An 18470-nucleotide genomic window follows, 5' to 3' on the forward strand; every position below is an offset into this window, starting at 1 on the left:
AGGTTGGGTATTAACAATAGCCATGGCTTGGCTTCATCTCTTTGGGGAAGTGGAGCAAAGAATGGAGTTAAAACAGAAAATGACCCATGCCAGATTTGCTGGATCTCTTTGTTCTGCCCTTCTGAATGTGTACCTCTGAGAAAGGCAGTAAAGGCACTTAGGCCACAATGAGGGAGGTAAAAAGGAATGTTGGTCCAGGAAGCAGGGAGAAGAGAGGTTTGGGTCTGTTTTCCCATCAGCTCTGCAAAGCCTTAGGTGGGGCCCTGAGAACAGGGTTGCTTGTTTCTGGGCTTTCTTTCTAGTTCAAACAACTGTACTTTCCCAGTGTGGGAGTGCTAAGGGAAGCCAACACAACAGAGCAGGTTCCACTGACATGAGAGGCCATGAGAGCAGGGTCATCCAACATGCACTTGTTGCGAATGGCACCACAACAGCCCAGTTGTGTTCCCAGATAGAAACTCACCTTCCTTCACCCAAATTCACTAGTAGGGTGGATGCAAATGAAATATTTTCTTCTTCTAATTAATCTTCATGGGTCTCATAGGCTGAGCAAAACAAAACACAATTTTCTCGAAAGGATGACTCCCTGGTCAGGCTACATGTTATTCAAGATGGGAATTAGAGGCAGCAAAGTCACCCCATCCAAAAGGCCAGAGATGGAAGCAGAGATACTCATAAATAAAAGTAGAGAGAGATGGGTGTGTGTGTGTTGAGAGAGGTGTGGAAGATGAAGATGTCACAACAGGAGAATTCATGCTACGACACTTTGATTCTCCAGAAAATTAAGGCAAAATAAAAAAGAAAGAAGAAAAGGAAAGAAAGCAGAAACAGCCTTACAAGCTGCTGGTAAAATTCCAGAAGACCAAGAAACTTGGCTCAGTAACAATGGTGAATTTATTTTTTAGAGGTACTTCAATTACAAAATGCTACTCCCATGATCAGGAGTCTTCCTCTTCTAACACATGTGTGCATACATGTAGGAGGCTTGCCCCTCTCTGGGAGGGTGCAAGACCCAGACAACTCCTTAAAGGTCTCCTCACCTCAGTCAATAAGTCACTGGCCAAGGGTCCTCACTTGGAGATTCTGGAATACTAATACAGGTTTCCCAGCATAAGAATTGGTTCCCAATTTATAAAAGTGCAAACCTCCCCACGCATGCACTTGACCACACACACTCTCCCCATCACCGGCACCATTACCATCACCATAAAGAGGCTGGAGACCTAAGGCCAGACTTTGGCTGACCAGGCACCTCAGACAGAAAGGATGCACTGTGACTCCCCACCCCTGTACCCTACAGATGTTGGAAGGCACAGCTCTAGGCCGGGCTGTCCTTAAGTGGCACAAAGGGGTTGCTTCCCAAACTCACCCGAGTAGGCAGTGGGAAGGGAGGCGCCAGCAAGCCGCAGGAGGCTTTTCTCAACTGATCATCTTGGGAAAAGCCAGATACAAATTTCATGGCTGGAATGCAAGGGTTGTGAAATGCTGAAGAAGCCCCAAAGAGGGCCAAGGACTCTCCTTCTGGGAAGGCAGTGGGAGGAGGGCTGGCAACAGTTAGTAGAAGAAGAGCAGGTTACACAAAGAGGCCTGCTTTTCTGGGAACCAGGAAATAGGGCCTCCAGAAAGAAAGAAATCCCCTAGCCCTGAGGTGGTGGAGGGGCCAGAGATAGGTTTATGTTTGTTTCTGAATATGAAGAAAACAAGGCCCTGTATCAAAAAATAATTCTGGTACAAATTAACCAGTTATGACAGCTCATTATTTTTGGGATTTGAAATCACCAGGGCAGGTTCTCCTGAGAGTTAAATAAACACAGTAAGCTCCTACCAGAGGGCTTAGCTTTGTCCTCAGTGTCATATAAGAGGTTCCTATTCATGTTACAACTAGTTATGTGAGTTCTATCAGCAAGGGTCATTATTATCTCACACTCAGTCTGTATGTTCCTCATGGGGTATCTGAGAATGGGGCAAGGAAGATCACACCCATTTTAACTGCTGATGGATTGCCCTAAGCTCTACCCCTTTCTAACCTTGGACAGGTTACTTATTACCTTCCCTAAACCTCAGTTTTCTCATCTGTAAAAGGCAGATATGTAAGACTATCCACTTCCTAGGGTGGCTATGAGGATGAATAAAACTGTGGGTATAAAGTCCCTGAAACATTATCTGGCACAGAATAAGCTCTCTGGAAGTGTTGGCTGCTATGGAAGTGTGAAATGAGCAAGTTCCCAACTCCCCAAGTAGGTCAGAACCCAGCTGTTGATGCTCGGGCCTGATCAGACATTCTGACCCTTGGATCAATCGCTATAGTGTCCTCAGACCATATATGACCCATGAAGACCCATGCATCAGAGCTGCCTGGCCCAGAAATCCTGACTAAGGGGAAATTGGACAAAATAAGGTCCATGCTGTGCTGGCTGCTTCCCACAGGGACAGAGCAAACACTGGTGCCAGCACATTTTGGGTCGGCTTTCTCCATCACAATCCTTATGGTATATCTGAAACGGGGTCAGGTCCCAGAATGGGCAGCACAGTTATTACAACTGTGCTTGCTAATCTGAACTGAGTCAGCCATCATTGATCCTGAGGTAACAGGCAGCTAGAGTCTGAGACAAGGGTGCGCTGGAGAATGATTTTGGCAGAGGAGAAGGAGGAATTATTGCTCAACCAGTTAACAAATTGGTAACCAGCAATGAAGACCTCAGGGAAACATATGGTCCCTCCAGATGGCAGACTGTTGCACTTTGGGGGCCTGACCGGGCACTTGAACTGCAGGGGAAGGGAGATGATCCCAGAGGACTGACATCTATTCCCATCCATCTCTCCATCTTAGCCAACTGAGGCCAAAGGGTGGATGCTACAACCTCTCTGCCTCATGTCCAGGCCCACTATCCTACTGCCCAGTCAGGGGATATCTATAGGAAACCAGAGCCTGTGACCCCTTAAAGTATCAGGGAGCACACAGATGGAAGTAGGAAGACAGGGAGTGAGATCCCAGGCCTGTCCCAGATATATAAGAGGGACAGTGGAAACATATCCACAGGACCCCCTGTCCTCTGCCAGAAACCCTGGCCTTCCAGAGGCAGGAAGGCCACCTGGACAGTGACATTATAGGCAATCTGCTCAAGATTTCAAGCCCACTAATACCTCTGGCCTCCCACCAGCGCCAAGGAAGCCCAGAGGAAGAAGCCAAGCTGAGGGCCTGGGAAGAAGTATGATCCCAGGAAAGGGTCCAGACTACAAATGGAGAGCTTCCAGATGCCCCGTGACCAGCTTGGCTATCTGCTATTGCCAGAAGAAGATCCTGGTGCTTCAAGCCAGCTACTTCAGAGCAGCTGGCAGGAGAAACCTACTGACTGCAGCTGAAAGCTGCTCTGATGTCGCAGTTTTGGCCTTTCTACAATCTTGTCAAAGAGCTTAATTCTCCTGACTTCTAGATGGCAGATTCACTAGGTGAACCATACTAGCCAGCTGTGGGCACACAGTAATTTTCTCCCTGCTCCACAATGTTCAGCCTTAAACTTAACCAGCCGGACCTTCCGTTCTCCCAGTCCCTTCAGCAGCTTTCCATGCTCATTATAATTCTAGGACACATCCCATGCTTCTCCTTCTCTAAAATGCTCTAACTATGTTTAATTGTCATTTACTGCATCTCTGCTGTTTCTGGGGACCATGGATCAACAACTGGAGCTAGACTCCAAAGCAGTGGTCATTTCCAACAAACTGCATCTACAGCCAGACTCATGCCATTAGCAGTTCATTCTTCCATTCCATTTCCAAGGAAAGACCCTGTGCACTCCAGATGGCCACTTGGGCCTGAGCTTGCCACACAGCAAGTGTGTAATAAAGACTTCTTAGAAGATGGGTGGATCACCCTAGTCTTGCAGGATTAGTCTTGCAAGATTATTCACCCAAGGCACAGCAATTTCCTCCCTGGCAGGCAAGATTCCTGCTTTAAGCTGCCAGCTCCCAAGCATCCTTTGCCAGAAGCTATTCCCTACAGCTACCCTGAAACTTAGGGCAGAGCAGACGGGGTACCCGCTGTAGCTCTGCCCACCATTTGTTTCCTATTAGAGGAACAGAGGTCAACAGGAAGCAGATCTGATCTCTGGGGTGGCCATAGTCTCTCCCAAGGGCTATGCAGACCCGTGGATAGGCAGCAAAGTTCTATAAAGGACTTCCCTTCCCTTCGTGAGCCCCAGGGAAGGCAGGCAGGAAGAAAGGCCCCAGCAGCAGGCGTCCACTATGGGGCTGGCCAGACAGGGAGGTCCCTGGGGTTGTAGCTATCAGCCGGAGACCAGGCTCCAGGAAGGAAGGAAGGGCAACTCTGGCTGAGGCCAAGATAAGGAGGGAACTGAGCTCAGCACAATGGACTCCTACAAGGCTGGGGCTCCCACAAGCTGGGAGGCCCCCAGTCAGATTTTGCCCCAACCTGGCCTCCGGTCTGTTCATACAACCCATATAAATATTTACTGCTGTTTATACTCTTGGTCTGCTGTGTCCCCTTTGAGGACCTTTCCTATACCCACAAGTCTGTGTTGCCCCAGACCATGACTGCCCTTGAACTCAGGGACCGTGGGTCCATCTAGCAAGGGCTATGGGGATTGTTCTCTCTTGTGTGATCCACAGGGACAGCCCATCAGGAAAAAGAAAAAAACAACCTCTTGTCCCAGTTCTGTAACACTGGGGAACTTACGGGGCACGGTCGTGGGTGAGGCCATTTTGCCGCTGAGGGTTGATCGGGGGAAGGACGGGTTTGCTGTTGATCTCGAGTCCTCGCCTCAGGGTCTCCCGGATCTGCTCTGTGTCTGCAATGACATCACAAAATTGCTGGATGGCCCTTTGGGCTCCCAGCAACCACCAGCTTGTTCTTGGAACCTAGCTCAGCACATGTGCTAGGGACAGGCTGCTATGCCAGCTGGTCCTGAGGCCAGTCTGCTGCCTAGCAAGCACAAGGCCCTGAGTTCAATCCTCAGTATGGCAAAAACAAAACAAATCTGAGTCCACTCTGGGCACCAGAAATGTGAGCTGAGTGAATACAGACTATGAGGACACAAGAGTAGATGAGGCTTTGGGTTTGAGGAGCACCAATCTTATAGAAGACAAGAGGTGGTCTCTGGACTTCAGAAGGAAGCTCTCCATTGTCCTTTCCCTTCTTGCTTCAGAGAGCCAGACAGTTACTGACAGACAAGGCCTTTGCCACTGCCCAGACCACAAGGGATTCTGCCCACTGGTAAGGGTTATAAGTGTCCTGCCATGAACACACAGGTGCCTTTTACACCTGTTGTTGGGTTCTGAGTAGTCAAGTAGTGTCTAGCTCTGCTGCCCTTTCCCCTTGAGTTCTGGTCATCAGGACACTGAGGACATCTTCCCATCTTGGCCTACCCCAGGAAACTTTGTTTCCGTGGGTGAGAAAGCAATCCTTTGGTGGGATTATTTTTTTGAAGGTACTCTAGTTTTGTCCCCTATAATGAGATTTTGATCTAAGATTTACCTCTGTACATATAAATACATACAAGAAAGGAAATTAACATTAACTGTTTAAAGACTAGGATTAGGGCTGGTGGAGTGGCTCAAAATGTAGGCCCTAAGTTCAAACCCAAGTACTGAAAAAAAAAAGAAAAAAGACTAGGTTTAGAGAGGGGAGGAGATGATTAACTTTTCTAACTGTTTGACTTGTTACAGTGGCATGGATTACCTTTGTAATTAAAAAAAAAAAGTCAATTAAAATTGTGGCTAAGACTAGGGATCCCTTCTTAAATTAACCTCTTTTGACAAAAGCAACCAAATAATTCTAATAATTCTAATGACTGTACACTATCTCTCTGCATATCCTATAGTTTAACATGCCATAAGGAAAGGAAAGTGTCAAATATTTGCACTAAGAGTTTAAGTTGCCCTTTTCTCTCATATACAGAAATGGGAGTGGGAGGTGTAGCTAAGTGGGAAAGGGCATGCTGAGCATGCACAAGGCCCTGCGTTCCATTCCAGGCACATGTGTGCACAAACACACAAATTCAAATACTTAGGTTTTTATTCAGGCATCTTATTTTTCAGTAAACAAGAAAAGATGGAAGAATTGAAAAAGGAAATAGTCACAAAAGCTGCCAACACATGTGTATGTAAATGGCTGCTTTTCCTTTGGTGCTAGCTAGGGACGCTCTTTGCTAAAAACCACAACTGTTTCTGTAGCCAACACCAGCATAAAACGCTTCCAAAAGGACAGCCACCTCCTCCTTCCCTAAGACCTCACCCACAAGGCAGTGGGTGTAGGGTTCCCTGCCACAGCCTCTAAAACTGTATCTGTAGGACAGTGGTATGGGGCTATTTATGAGTTGGCCTTATACTCAGCCCTCTCTTGTTAAAGGCCTGGGAAGGCCTATGGACAGAGATCCTCAGGTTTGGCATGGCCTTCACACCAAGAGCTGGGCCCTGTGTCAATTCTGTGGGTGGCCAACAGTTGTTCTCTTGTGCCTGGGTGTACTATGAACGTTTCCTGTAACTGTTCTATGGCTTCCACTCACCTTTGTGACCTCAAATTGCAAGGAGCAAAGTGAAGACACAATGATCCCTGCTGGTGGTGTATTTAAAATATACACAGGAAAAAGCTAGAAAGGGACCAATAAAGCTCCTTTAATTTCCCCCTGCTGGAAGACTTCACTTGCTGTTTAAGTTAGGCCAGGAAATAAACCACTGAATGGGATTTTTAGTTAGCGACCTATCCTAGAGAACCTGAAAACCAGCCTGAAAGGAAAGTTGAGAAGGCCGGGTAAAGGCTACCTTTGCCAGAGAGCCGCCGGGGCTGTGTGCCGATGCAGATGCTCCGGCTGTCATCATCATCCTCAGGAGGCCGGCTCAAGTCGTCCCAGGCACACTTGGCACTGACACCACTCAGGTTGGAGCCGTCTGTCTCGATGCCTTTGTCAACTCTCTCCTGCTTGAAAAGAACCAAGAGCCAGAGTTCCTTCAGAGAACCGGTGGCCCAAGGTGGTCACCACCCTCCCAGCCATCACCCTTATAGTATGCACCTTGTAGGTGCCAAGCACAGACAGCTGCTGCAAGAGCAGGATCTTTGACCTTGTTCTGTTCTGGTTACATGCAAGATGGGCTCTGCCAGCCACTGGATTCCTCTGGGCAACCAGGGATTATGGGAAGCCAAGAAGAATGAAATGCCAGGGAAGCTTCTCTACCATCAACCTTCCAGCAGAATGGTGGTGCCTGTTTTGGAGCCTGGACTTTGCCCTACCTGGGTTGATCCTCAGAATTGATGTATCAAAGTCAGAACCTAGTTCTCTGAGTAAAGGCACAGTCCTTCCTCTCCTCCCTCAACCTTGAGCAAGATCTCCCCATCCCAGTGGCTGCTAGAAGAGGCAGGGTGGAGGCTTGCCCTGGTGTAGGGGTGTGGGGGAGAATTCACACCTGCAGTTCCCCCTTCTAACAGCTAGAGGGAGTGGTTACCTCAGAGCAGAAGGGCTGCTGGTCCCCTAGCTGCCAGCTAACTCATTTGGCAAAGGGTTCTGGATTCTTTTTTCTTAGTCTGAAATGGGGGTCTGGAGGACAATGACCATCTGCAGACTTCCCCCCTACTGCTTTTGTGCAGATCTTGGCACTGTTGAATTCAAATGCTCTCCAAAAGGCCTCAAGGAAGAGTTGTACTCAAAACATCCCTAGATTCTCTGGTAAAACAGTTCTGTGATGCTGGGCTTTGGATCAAAGGTCATCTGGAAGACTCTAGCAACTTTGCCCATAAACAGCCATGTGGGCCAAGTAAACCCACTTTGACTAAGTACCTCAACAGAGTCTGCAATTCCCTATCTGCCAGTTCTCTCTTGGGTTCCCTAAGGCACCAAACTGGCGACTGGTCAGACAGAGAGCCTATCAGGAGCTCCCAGACAGGGTATTGTCCTTAAGTTTTGGGACCAGTCACAGCAGGCCTCCTTCCAATCAATCATTCTTCTGGTGCTACCACCAACTTGGGTGAAGCTGGAGATTCTAGCAGGGTAAGGTTGGCAGCAGGGCAGCAGCTCTTTCCAGTGCTCTAAGGCAGGGAACAGCGAGCATATGGCTCTGGTTTTGCTCAGGAGAGCCTTAGTTTCTCCTTCTCCACTGGCTGCCCCAAGGCCCTCACCCCAAGCAAAGAACTGAGGACAGTCACCTGTTAGTTCCAATATCCAGTTCCAGTCTCCCTCCCTCCTCCTTTCCTTCCTTTTTTTTTTTGGTTTGAGTGGCAGTAATGGGGATTGAATTCAGGACCTCATACTTTCTAGGCAAGCGCTCTACCACTTTAGCTACACTCTCAGTCCTAGTCTACTTACTTTAGAAGAAAAAAGAGTTAAGACCCAGAGAAGTGAAGGGACTTGTTTATGCACACAGCTGGTTAGAAGTAGAACTTAGGTCAAAGGAATGTGAGAGGGCTGGCAGAGTGGCTCAAGCCGTAGAACGCCTGCCTAGCTGGTGCAAGGCCGAGTTCAAACCCCAGTATCACCAAAAAAAAAAAAAGAATGTAAGCCAACTCAGGCAAAAAATAGGCCCAGCAAAACACACACATACAAACATAGAGGTTTTTCACTTAGTGCATAGGCCACCAGGAAAGAATAGGCTCCTTGCTTGCTTTAAAAAAACCACTGGGTACTGTGGGTTCTGCTGTGTGGTCTCAGGGAGCCTGCAGACGTGAGACAAGTTCTCAGCACATAGACAGTTGATAATTTGCTAACTCTATCAGTTCTAGGGACCAGGTTTTTTTTTTTTTTTCTGAGTACTTGGTTACTTATGACAGCGACCAAACAACAGGCAACAGGGTCCTATCTGGCTCCCAATATGGCTGCAGAACAAAGGTTAGGGAAACCCTTTGCGGCTCCTGGTTCTTGCGTAAGCAGAAGCTATGTGGAAAGCAAGTTTAAAGTAGAGATCCTGGCAGAAATTTGAACATTTCAGTGCTAAAGGCACCAGGAAAACAGAGGAGCATCATCTGCGAATGAAGTAGATTTATGCTCAAGAACTCACAGGTCTGCTATAAAGAACCCAGGGTCTGTGGACTACATGTTCATCTGTTATCTCTTCTCTGCTCTAAGACACAAACTCCTGGCAGCTGCCTGTGGCCTGCCAGAGCTTTATAGAAGGGTTCACAGATGAAGGGTTCAAAGATGGCAGTGAGTTGTGAGTTGTCATTGGTAGTGAGGTGGGTAGAAGGAACCAGACACAAGGAGGAGCCTGCTGCTCCTGCTCCTGAGCAGGCAACAGAAAAGCCATCAACACTCTTGCAGCTTTCATGTGGATTTGTCCCCCCAGTACTGGGGTTTGAACTTGGGGCCTCACACTTGCTAGACAAGTGTCATACCTCTTGAGCCACATCCCTAGTCTTCTTGAGGGCTTCAAAACTCACCTGTATGCCAAAGGAACACTTTGACAACCAAAGGTGACACTGATACTCTGTCCAGGCAGGCTACAGTTAGGGGCAGTAGCAGGTCTGTGTGTCTAAAGACCCCTGCACACATCAAGGAGTGCCAACCACACAGGCGAGGGCAGAAAATGTATTGGGCAGAGTGACAGGGATCATCAGACCAATCAGCACTCACTCTGAAGCTGGGTCGTGAGGTCAGTATTGCCTGTTGTCTATCACAGAGTGGGGGTGGCCCTAGGTAGCTTCCTATAAGAAGGTCTGTGTTCTTTTAAGAAGGAGACGTGGAAGAATAAATCCTGGGCAAGGAAGCAATATCTACTACAATTATTTTCCTGTTGGTGGTGATCTAATTGTTTTGAGTTGATATATAGTTTACATAAATAAAATTCATTCTCTTTAAACATATGAATACATGTGCCTGAGACACACTCTCCTGGACTGAAATCTCTACTCTCTTATGTGGGCTGCAGAATTCAGGGGACAAGTTCCAAATCATGCTGTATTTCTACTCACTCACACATAAAAATCCTCCATTTTCCCAGGATGAAAGCCAGTGTTATTTGGAAGAGGCCTAGGCACAGTGTGCTAGCAAGGTTTTCCTCACTCAAGACATACTTGCAGGTGTGGATCGATCTCAAATATGGTCTCTCCCCTCCGCATGTCAGTTATCAGCCAGGGGCCGCCAGCACTGTGGATAAGGAAAGGGGATACAATGGTAACTGAGGGTCTGGCGCTATGGTCTAGGCCAACAGCATTCCCTGTGTGCTATCCCAGGTCCAGAATATAGGGGAATGGTCCTGGTCAGGGACCATCAGGAAGTGACTGCCTGAGAAGGCAATGCAAGTACCCCACATGTAGGGTGACAGAGGGACCCTTACCTCCAGACCCAGGTTGCCAGGACCCTACCTCATAGGAACATGTACTCACACGGGCACCGTCCGCAGCAGCTCCAGGATGCCCTGCCCGTTCCACTGTTGGGCTGAGTGTAGCTCCTCAGTGCAAACACCAACAATCTGAGATCCAGGACAAGATGCCATTGTGTGTTAATGGTCATCCCTTCCAGAAGGTCAGCTTCCCAGGCTCTCTGGGGTCACCTTAAGTGGGGTCCACAGACAGGATCTGTGCTTCTGGTGTGTCCAAAATGGGATGGGTCTCTTAGAAGGAAACAGCTGCCTGCCTAGGAGATGCCTGCATCCACAGATAGGCACTGAGTCTAACCCTTGCCCCTGTAAAGTCAAGTCAGGTGTCAAGTGACACAAAGTCTAGTTCTTAGCTGCAGAGGAGAAAACAAGGGCCTGAACCAACTCAGAATGGGTCCTCAGGCCATGTCTCTGGAAGCAGGGGAAGGTCAGAGAGATGTTCCTACAGCTGTGTAAATCTTAGGAAACTAACTGAGCCTTCACCATAATCAGAGACCAACTGAGACTGCATCATAATCAGAAGCAAGCACTGGGGGCATTTTGGGGAGATTCACACCCCTTGTGGGAAAGTAAGAGTTGGCTTTCTGCTGAGAAGTCCCTCTCCCTTCTGCCATCTCACCAGGTGAAACTGGACAATCTAATTCTATCTGACAGACCATTAGAAGGAAGAGAAGATCAACGGGATCCCCTGCTTCCCTCACTCTCCTCCCCACAGTCCTCAGTCCTTCTGGATTTTCCTCACAGGGAAGGCAACAAAGTCCAAAATGTCCAACTGTCTCACCTGGAGGAAGGTAACTACCCCAAAGGGTGTCTGCACAGGCTGCATCTGTGGGTCCTCTGTCAGAAGCATGTGCTGAATTCTTGACTCACTGTTATCCAGAGGGCTGTGCCAAGACACGTGGTCCCCACTGCAGAAAGTGTTCTCTGTGAAGAGAGAGAAGGATCCTCAGTATTTGGATTAAGGCCTGGAATCTGCCCTGGGACCTCAAAAGCCCAGGCTGGGTGGCTACCCTTCTGAGGTAGCCCTTGTGAGTGGGGAGAAGCATTCACTTTCAATGAAAGCAAAGAGTTATGGATATTTCCAAAATACCAAGTGTTCCCTGCTCACCCATTCCGTTGGCCTTCAGTGCAAAGAACAGGCTGCTAGTGTGGATGCTCCCTTGGCCCAAGAAGGCCAAAGACTTGCCTTCCTCAGCACCCTCACCAGACAGGGAGGTGGCAGCCATAATGGTGTCTGCCAAGAGAGACAAAAAGGTCTTCCCGTGGGGCCACTTAGCCAATGTGCAGGGAAGCTGGGGGTCAGTGCAAGGCCTCTTCCTAACAACACAGATGGGGATTTCTCTGTTGCTGAAGCAGCTTGGAAGGGAATATCCAACCTTGGGGGCCTTAGAGATCTGCCAACAGTTTCTCAAAAGCAGGCAGATTTTCTGAGGAACACTGGAGGCTTTGAGTAAATGGAGGTCTGGATAATGCCTCACACACCTCAGCAGAGTATATAGGCTGGAAGGGCAGCTGTTTTCATGAGGACACAGCCACCTCAGTCTCACTACTGTGCTTCACACAGGCCCATCACTCTAAACACTTTTTTAAGGCAGGATAAATGTAAGGGAAAAACCCCATGCAGTATTAAGTGTCTTCTCACACCAACTCTTATCTTGGGTACCCAAGGTACGCTATATTGACCAGCCCATGTGTGTCCATGGATTCCCTTCCATTTTTTCTTCAAATCAAGTATTCTATCAGTTATTTATCTCAGAGCTCACTTTACCTCAGCATACAGAGAGCTACCTCCTTCATTAAATGGCTGTATCACAGTTCATTTATGATTTGGGAATCTCAACAGCTGGGATCTTACTTTTTTTTTAAGTATCAATATTTAAATCAAGGCAGAACACTACACACACACACACACACACACAAACACACACAGCCTAAAAGCTCCCAGGGAAGTCTGAAAGCTTCTGCTGTCACTTGTCTTGGTCTGAACACTAATTCCTTCCTCTGTCAGATAATGTTACATAATCATCTTTCGCCATCTAAGACACAGGTTCAGGTGACTGTCCTAACCTCAACAGCATTCATTCAGGAGGGAGATGACTGCTCTTCCAAGAGACCTGGGAGAGTAAAGGGGAGAGGGGAAGGCACGGGTCCAGGGAAAGCCAGTAAGAACCCCTAAATTTCCTGATTTCTGCTGGCCCATTCTCCCTAGATTCCCCCTCTCCTTTCACAGAAGTGTGTATCTACAAGCAGCTTACAAGCTCTACAAATTAAGAAACAATGCAAGAGGTAAATTAATTGACTTAATAATTAAAAACTACCCCCAAATACATACACATACTCTCCAGGCCCTTATGACTTCATTGATAACTTCTACCAAACACTTAGAGGAAACACTTTCCTATTCATTCCATGAAGCCAATATTATACTGATAGCAAAACCAGCTAAAAGAATCAAAAGGAAAAACACACACAATCCCCTCCCCCCGCCCTGGTAAACCGTAGACATATTTCTTTACGCATACAGAAATTAAAATCTCTAATAAAATACCAATAAGCTGAACCCAAGCAATACTTTAAAAAGGTTATATACAGGCTATCTATAATGTTTAAATGAGATTTATCCCAGAAATGCAAGCTTGGTTTAACATAAGAAAATCAATGCAATATAGCCATAGAATAAAGATCAAAAAATGATCATCTTAATATAAAGAAAGAGCATTTGAAAAAAAAATCCAATACCCATTCATGACTCAAAAAAAAAACCCAAACACTCAAACTAGGAATAGATGGAAGTTCCTTACCCTGATAAGGGGCATCTGCAAAAGCCACAGCTAACGTTATACTTGATGGCGAATGACTGAATTATCTCCTTTTATAATCAGAAGTAAGGCAGAGATGCCCACTCTTGACACTTCTCTTTAAAACTGTATTAGAGGTTCTAGCAAGGACAATTAGGTAAGAAAAAAGGATGGGACATCCAGATTGGAAAGGAAGAAGTAAAATTGCCTCTATTCATAGATGACATAATCTTGTACACAAAAATCTTTAAGGAATCCATGGAAAAGTTGTTAGAATGAGTAAGTTCAGTTGCAGGGTACAAGAGCAATATACAAAAATCACATACTAGCAATGAACAAACTGAAAATGAAATTAAGAAAAACAATTCTTTCATAATAGCATCAAAAAGAATACCATACTTAGGAGCAAATTTCACAAAAGAAGTGAAAACTTGTACTCTTAAAAACTGTAATATGTTGTAGAAACAAGTTAGAGAAGACCTACATAAATGGAAAGACATCCAGTGTTCATGGATTGGAAGACTTAATATTGTTAAGACGGCAGTGTTTCCCAAATTGATCTACAGATTCAACTTAATCCTTATAAAAATGTCACCTGCCTTCTTGACAGAAATTCAAAAACTGATTCTAAAATTCACATGGAAATGCAAAAGACACAGAATAGCCAAAAAAAAAAAAAAATCTTTTGAACAAAAAGCATAAAGGTGAAGGAGTTAATCTTCCCATTTAAATAAATTCATGTATTTGTTTTTGTCTCATGCTGCTAGGCAAGTGCTCTACCACTAAGCTATATCCCTAGTTCAGTATTACCAATTTGAAACTTTCTACAAAGATACAGTAATCAAGTCAGTGTGCCACTGGCATAAAGAAAGATGTTTGAACCATGTAATACAATTGAGAGTCTAGAAATAAAACCACATTTATGGCCATTAATTTTTGACAATGGTGCCAAGACAATTCAGGAGAAAATAGTCTTTTCAGCAAATGGCACTAGAATACTGGGTTATTCAAATGCAAAAAACACAAGTTGAGTACCTTTTTTATACCAAAAATAAAAATAGATTAAAAATGTATTATAGACCTAAATGTAATATCTGTAATTATAAAACCCTTAGAAGAAAATACAGGAATAAATCTTTTGACTAGAATTAGGCAAGATAAAGATCTCACACTTGCTAGGCAGGTGCTCTGCCACTTGAGTCACTCCACCAGCCCTTTTGATTTTAGTTTCTTTAGTTAGGGTCTCGTGCTTTTGCTGGCCTTGGACCACACTCCTCCTACCTCTGCCTAAAGCACAAGTAGCAAAGGTTTAACAAATTGGACTTCATCGAAGTTAAAGCCTTTTTGTGTTGTAAACATTACCATCATGAAAGTATAAAGAAATAAAACCTTTAGACCCATTAGAACAGCAATTATAAACAATAACAAAAACAAATCCAGAAAGTACTAAGTATTGGTGAGGTAAATAGTGCAGTTGCTATAGAAAACAGTATGGCAATTTCTTATGTATTTGAAAACAGAATGACCACATGATCTAGCAATCCCAATTCTGAGTATCTATTAAAAAGAACAGAAAAGACATGAACAGATATTTACATACCAGTGTTATTAAAATGTAGTATTTTCATTAAATGGAATATCAATTCAGCCTTAAAATGAAAGGACTTTCTGACCAATGCTACAACATGGATAAACCTTGAAGATACTATACTAAGGGAAATGACTGCATGATTCTATTTAGATGGAATCTGGCTATCCAGAGTAGTCAAGAAGTAGTCAAATTCATAGAGACAGAAATCGAATGGTGGTTGTCAGAAGCAAGGTGGCGAAGTAATTGGGGAATTAGTGTTTAATGGTACACAGTTTCAGTTTGGGAAAATGAGAAGAACCCCGGAGATGAATGGTGGTGATAGTTATACAACAACCTGAATATACTTAACACTACTGAGGTGTACACTCAATACGTTGTCAAGTCATATATGTGGTAAGTACCATAATATATAAAATATATTGTATCTGGAACATATAAAGATCTCTTATAGCTCAATAAAAGACAAACAATTCAATTGAAGATCGGTTAATGATTTGAATAGATTTTCTCCAAATAAGATATACAAATAGCCAACTAGAGCAGGAAAAGATGCTCAATATGACTTAGACATTAGAGAAATGCAAACCAAAACCACAAGGAAATACTGCTACTTCATACCCACTAAAAAGGGTTAAAATAAAAGATAGCAATAAAGCAGCTGGTAAAAGTGTGGAGAAATTAGAACCTTCATACATCACTGATGGAAACGTAAAATGGAGGAGCTGCTTTGAAAAGCAGTTTAGCATTTCTCCCAAATGTTAAACATGGAGTTATCATGTGACCCAACAATTCCACTCTTAGATTGTACCATGAGAAAAGAAAATATGACTACACAAAAACCTGTACATGGAGTTTTTAGAACTATTATTCATATAGTCCAAAGGTGGAAATAACCCAAATATCCCTCAACTGTATGGATATTACATTTTATATTTGTACAATGTACTATTTGGCAACAAAAAGGAATGAAGTGCTAATGCCTGCTACATTAACTTTGAAAACATTATGCTAAGTAGAAGAAGCCAATCACAAAAGACCATATGTTACCTATCTGGATGTTATGGAACATCCAAATAGGCAAATCTACAGAGACAGATAAGTGGTTGCCTACAGCTGGGATGGTTGGGGAGAAACAGAGAGGGACCAGTAGGGGTTATTTATTTATTTATTTTTTTTTGCGGTACTGGGGCTTGAACTCAGGGCCTTCACCTTGAGCCACTCCACCAGCCCCATTTTTATGAAGGGTTTTTCGAGATAGAGTCTCATGAACTTTTTTTGCCTGGGCTAACTTCGAACCTGATCCTCCTGATCTCTGCCTGGTGGGGGTTCTTTTGGTGTGATGAAATTGTTCCAGGGTTCCTTGAGGTGATGGTTTCACAACTATGAATTATATGGCATGTGAATCATGTCTCAATAAAGCTGTTATATTTAAAAGAAAGAAGAAAAGGATGTAAGGAATTTTGGAGCAGAGGCATAGTAGAGGAAGCCAAGTCAAGCCTCTGGATTTCTTGTTACCATCTCTCAAGATCAGTAGCCAGCCTGGCAGAAACCTGACTCATATTGCTGGGATATCACAGCCATTTTATAGGTATACACAAACTGAACAACCACCCACCAACATTTTACTTCCAACAAATGAGGGAAGAGTCCTTGAGGCTGCCCAAGGTCAGGTGGCATGTCAGTGAGGATGGGCGTAATCCAACAAAATAAAACAGCTAGGATTTTTGTCACATCTATGTAACTACCTGCATTTTCCCTTAAAATTGACTCACTTTTTTTTTTAACCTAAACAAATTTACCTTTTTTTTGGCAGTGCTGGGGATCGAATGAAGCACCTCATGCATGCTAGGCAACCATTCTACTAGTGAGCTATATAACTAGACCAACAAATTTATTTTGAAAGGCAACTTCATATCATTATACTAAATAAGGAAAATAAATGGAAAAAAAATCAGTGTTTCTTACCATTAAGTTAAGATAATTTGATAGCTTCAATAGATAGGATGAAAACAAAATGTTATTAAATTCTAGCTGATATTGTTGACTGCTAATACCATTAAAAACTGAAATGAGGGCTGAGGGCATGACTCAAGTGCAGAGCAAGTGCAAGGCCCTGAGATCAAACCCAGTAACACCAAAAAAAAAAAAAAAAAAAAAAAAAACTTACAAAAAAACCCTCCTGAAACGAATAAGAGACAAAAAGCTGTACTGATACAAAATCAACAGGGATTCCAAGAACTGAACAGGGAAGAGAAACCTTACTATTCATGTTACTGAATGCCTTGCCTAGTTACCAGCTAAAATCTGCTAGTTTTCAAGGCAGACTGGCACAGTGGTGAACTCTGGAGTCGGGAAGGCCCAGATCCTATTTTCCTGTGCCCCTTACTAGTTGTGACCCTGGGCAACTTGCCCAGACACAAAATCTGAGCCTGTTTCCTGCTCTGTAATCAGGAACTAGTGTGCCTATTCAGTGTGTTGTCCACTACCATATATTACTCCTGTGTAATACTGTATGGAGAGATAGATACTCCCCACCAACACCTAGTCACCAGAAAATAGGACAACTCCTGGGCCTGTAGTAATAGCAAGCTCCCAGTAGGTGGCACCATCAGTCTTAGTTTGAGAAACAGATGGCGAGTTCCCTGGGGCTTTTCACACTTCTCTAATGTCTGGTGTATAGAAAACTACCACAAACTATTCAGTGGGTCAGGGAGAAACAGGAAAAAGGCTAGAAAGGTTTGGGATCATGACCTTTTATTAACCAGTGTTGATAATGATTGAAAAATAACTCTCTCTACAACAAAATTAGAGATACGGGCAAAGTAGTTTCTGCTGGGTATTGAGGGGGGTAGCGGGAGGGGGTGGAGTGGGTGGTAAGGGAGGGGGTGGGGGCAGGGGGGAGAAATGAACCAAGCCTTGTATGCACATATGAATAATAAAAGAAAAATGAAAAAAAAATGTATGCAAACCCAAATTAAGTAAGAGTGATCAAATGGCACTTTATACAGGCTTCTTTTGGGAAGGGGCTTAATTTAGACAGCTGGCAGAAGGAGACCTTAAGGCAAGAAAAGGGGACTCAGGTCAAGTTGCTGCTCTAGGACCAATGCATTTCACCTTGAGCACCTGTGGCCAAGATTTGGTACAAGGTGTTCTTAAGTGGGGAGGGCAGAAAGTATAACTTTCCACAGAAATGTATAAAAAGCACTAACAGAACCTTCCAGTGAGGAACAGGGTCTGTAGTGGCCAAGAAATGGCCTTTCAAACAATGAAAAAGCCTTGGTCACAGTTTTCAAGCCCGGGACAAAGCCACAATGGGCTTTATGCCCTGGAAGCTCAGGCCCCATTCTATGTGGAGCCACTGTGGGTCTCAGCACTCAGCCAGGAAGCTCAGAGTCCTTCAGAGAGGTTTTCAAATGCTAATAACGCCTCAGTCACAGGCCCAGCTATCCAGCCAGACGGTAGGAGATGGTGAGTACGCTCACCAAGAGAGGGTTAAAATCTCTGGGACCCCACCAGTAGTGGCCACCTAGTGAAGGCCATTCCAAGTGAGGGCTGGGAACTCACTCCCCATTCCCTTCCCTCTTCTGAAATTGGCCCCTAAGAACTACAAGAAACCTCCCTCAGCTCATTGAGCCATTCATGCTTGAAGGTGAAATACCACTCCAGGGTGGCAAGAAAAAAAGGAGGAGGAAACCCACTAGTTACAGTTCTAACTTCTTGCTTACTCGAGAGAAAGACTTCATAACTTCATGTCACATTCCGCA

General features: G+C 44.8%; 1 protein-coding gene across 2 annotated transcripts in view; it reads right to left on the reverse strand.

Annotated features, from left to right (window-relative positions):
* Sufu (SUFU negative regulator of hedgehog signaling) overlaps positions 1-18470 on the reverse strand; it is a 100591-nt gene that overhangs the window by 27990 nt on the left and 54131 nt on the right. Inside the window, exons 4-8 of one of the 2 annotated variants that reach the window (XM_020171196.2) lie at positions 11099-11241; positions 10325-10410; positions 10013-10085; positions 6778-6931; positions 4694-4805 (exon numbers count right to left, since the gene is read on the reverse strand). In XM_020171196.2, the coding sequence (XP_020026785.1) occupies positions 4694-4805; positions 6778-6931; positions 10013-10085; positions 10325-10410; positions 11099-11241 (568 nt within the window). Of the gene's footprint in view, positions 1-4693; positions 4806-6777; positions 6935-10012; positions 10086-10324; positions 10411-11098; positions 11242-18470 lie in introns of both variants that reach the window. The other variant, XM_020171195.2, reaches the window with a different exon arrangement.

Source organism: Castor canadensis, chromosome 7, assembly GCF_047511655.1.
Source record: "Castor canadensis chromosome 7, mCasCan1.hap1v2, whole genome shotgun sequence".
Classification (NCBI taxonomy): domain Eukaryota; kingdom Metazoa; phylum Chordata; class Mammalia; order Rodentia; family Castoridae; genus Castor; species Castor canadensis.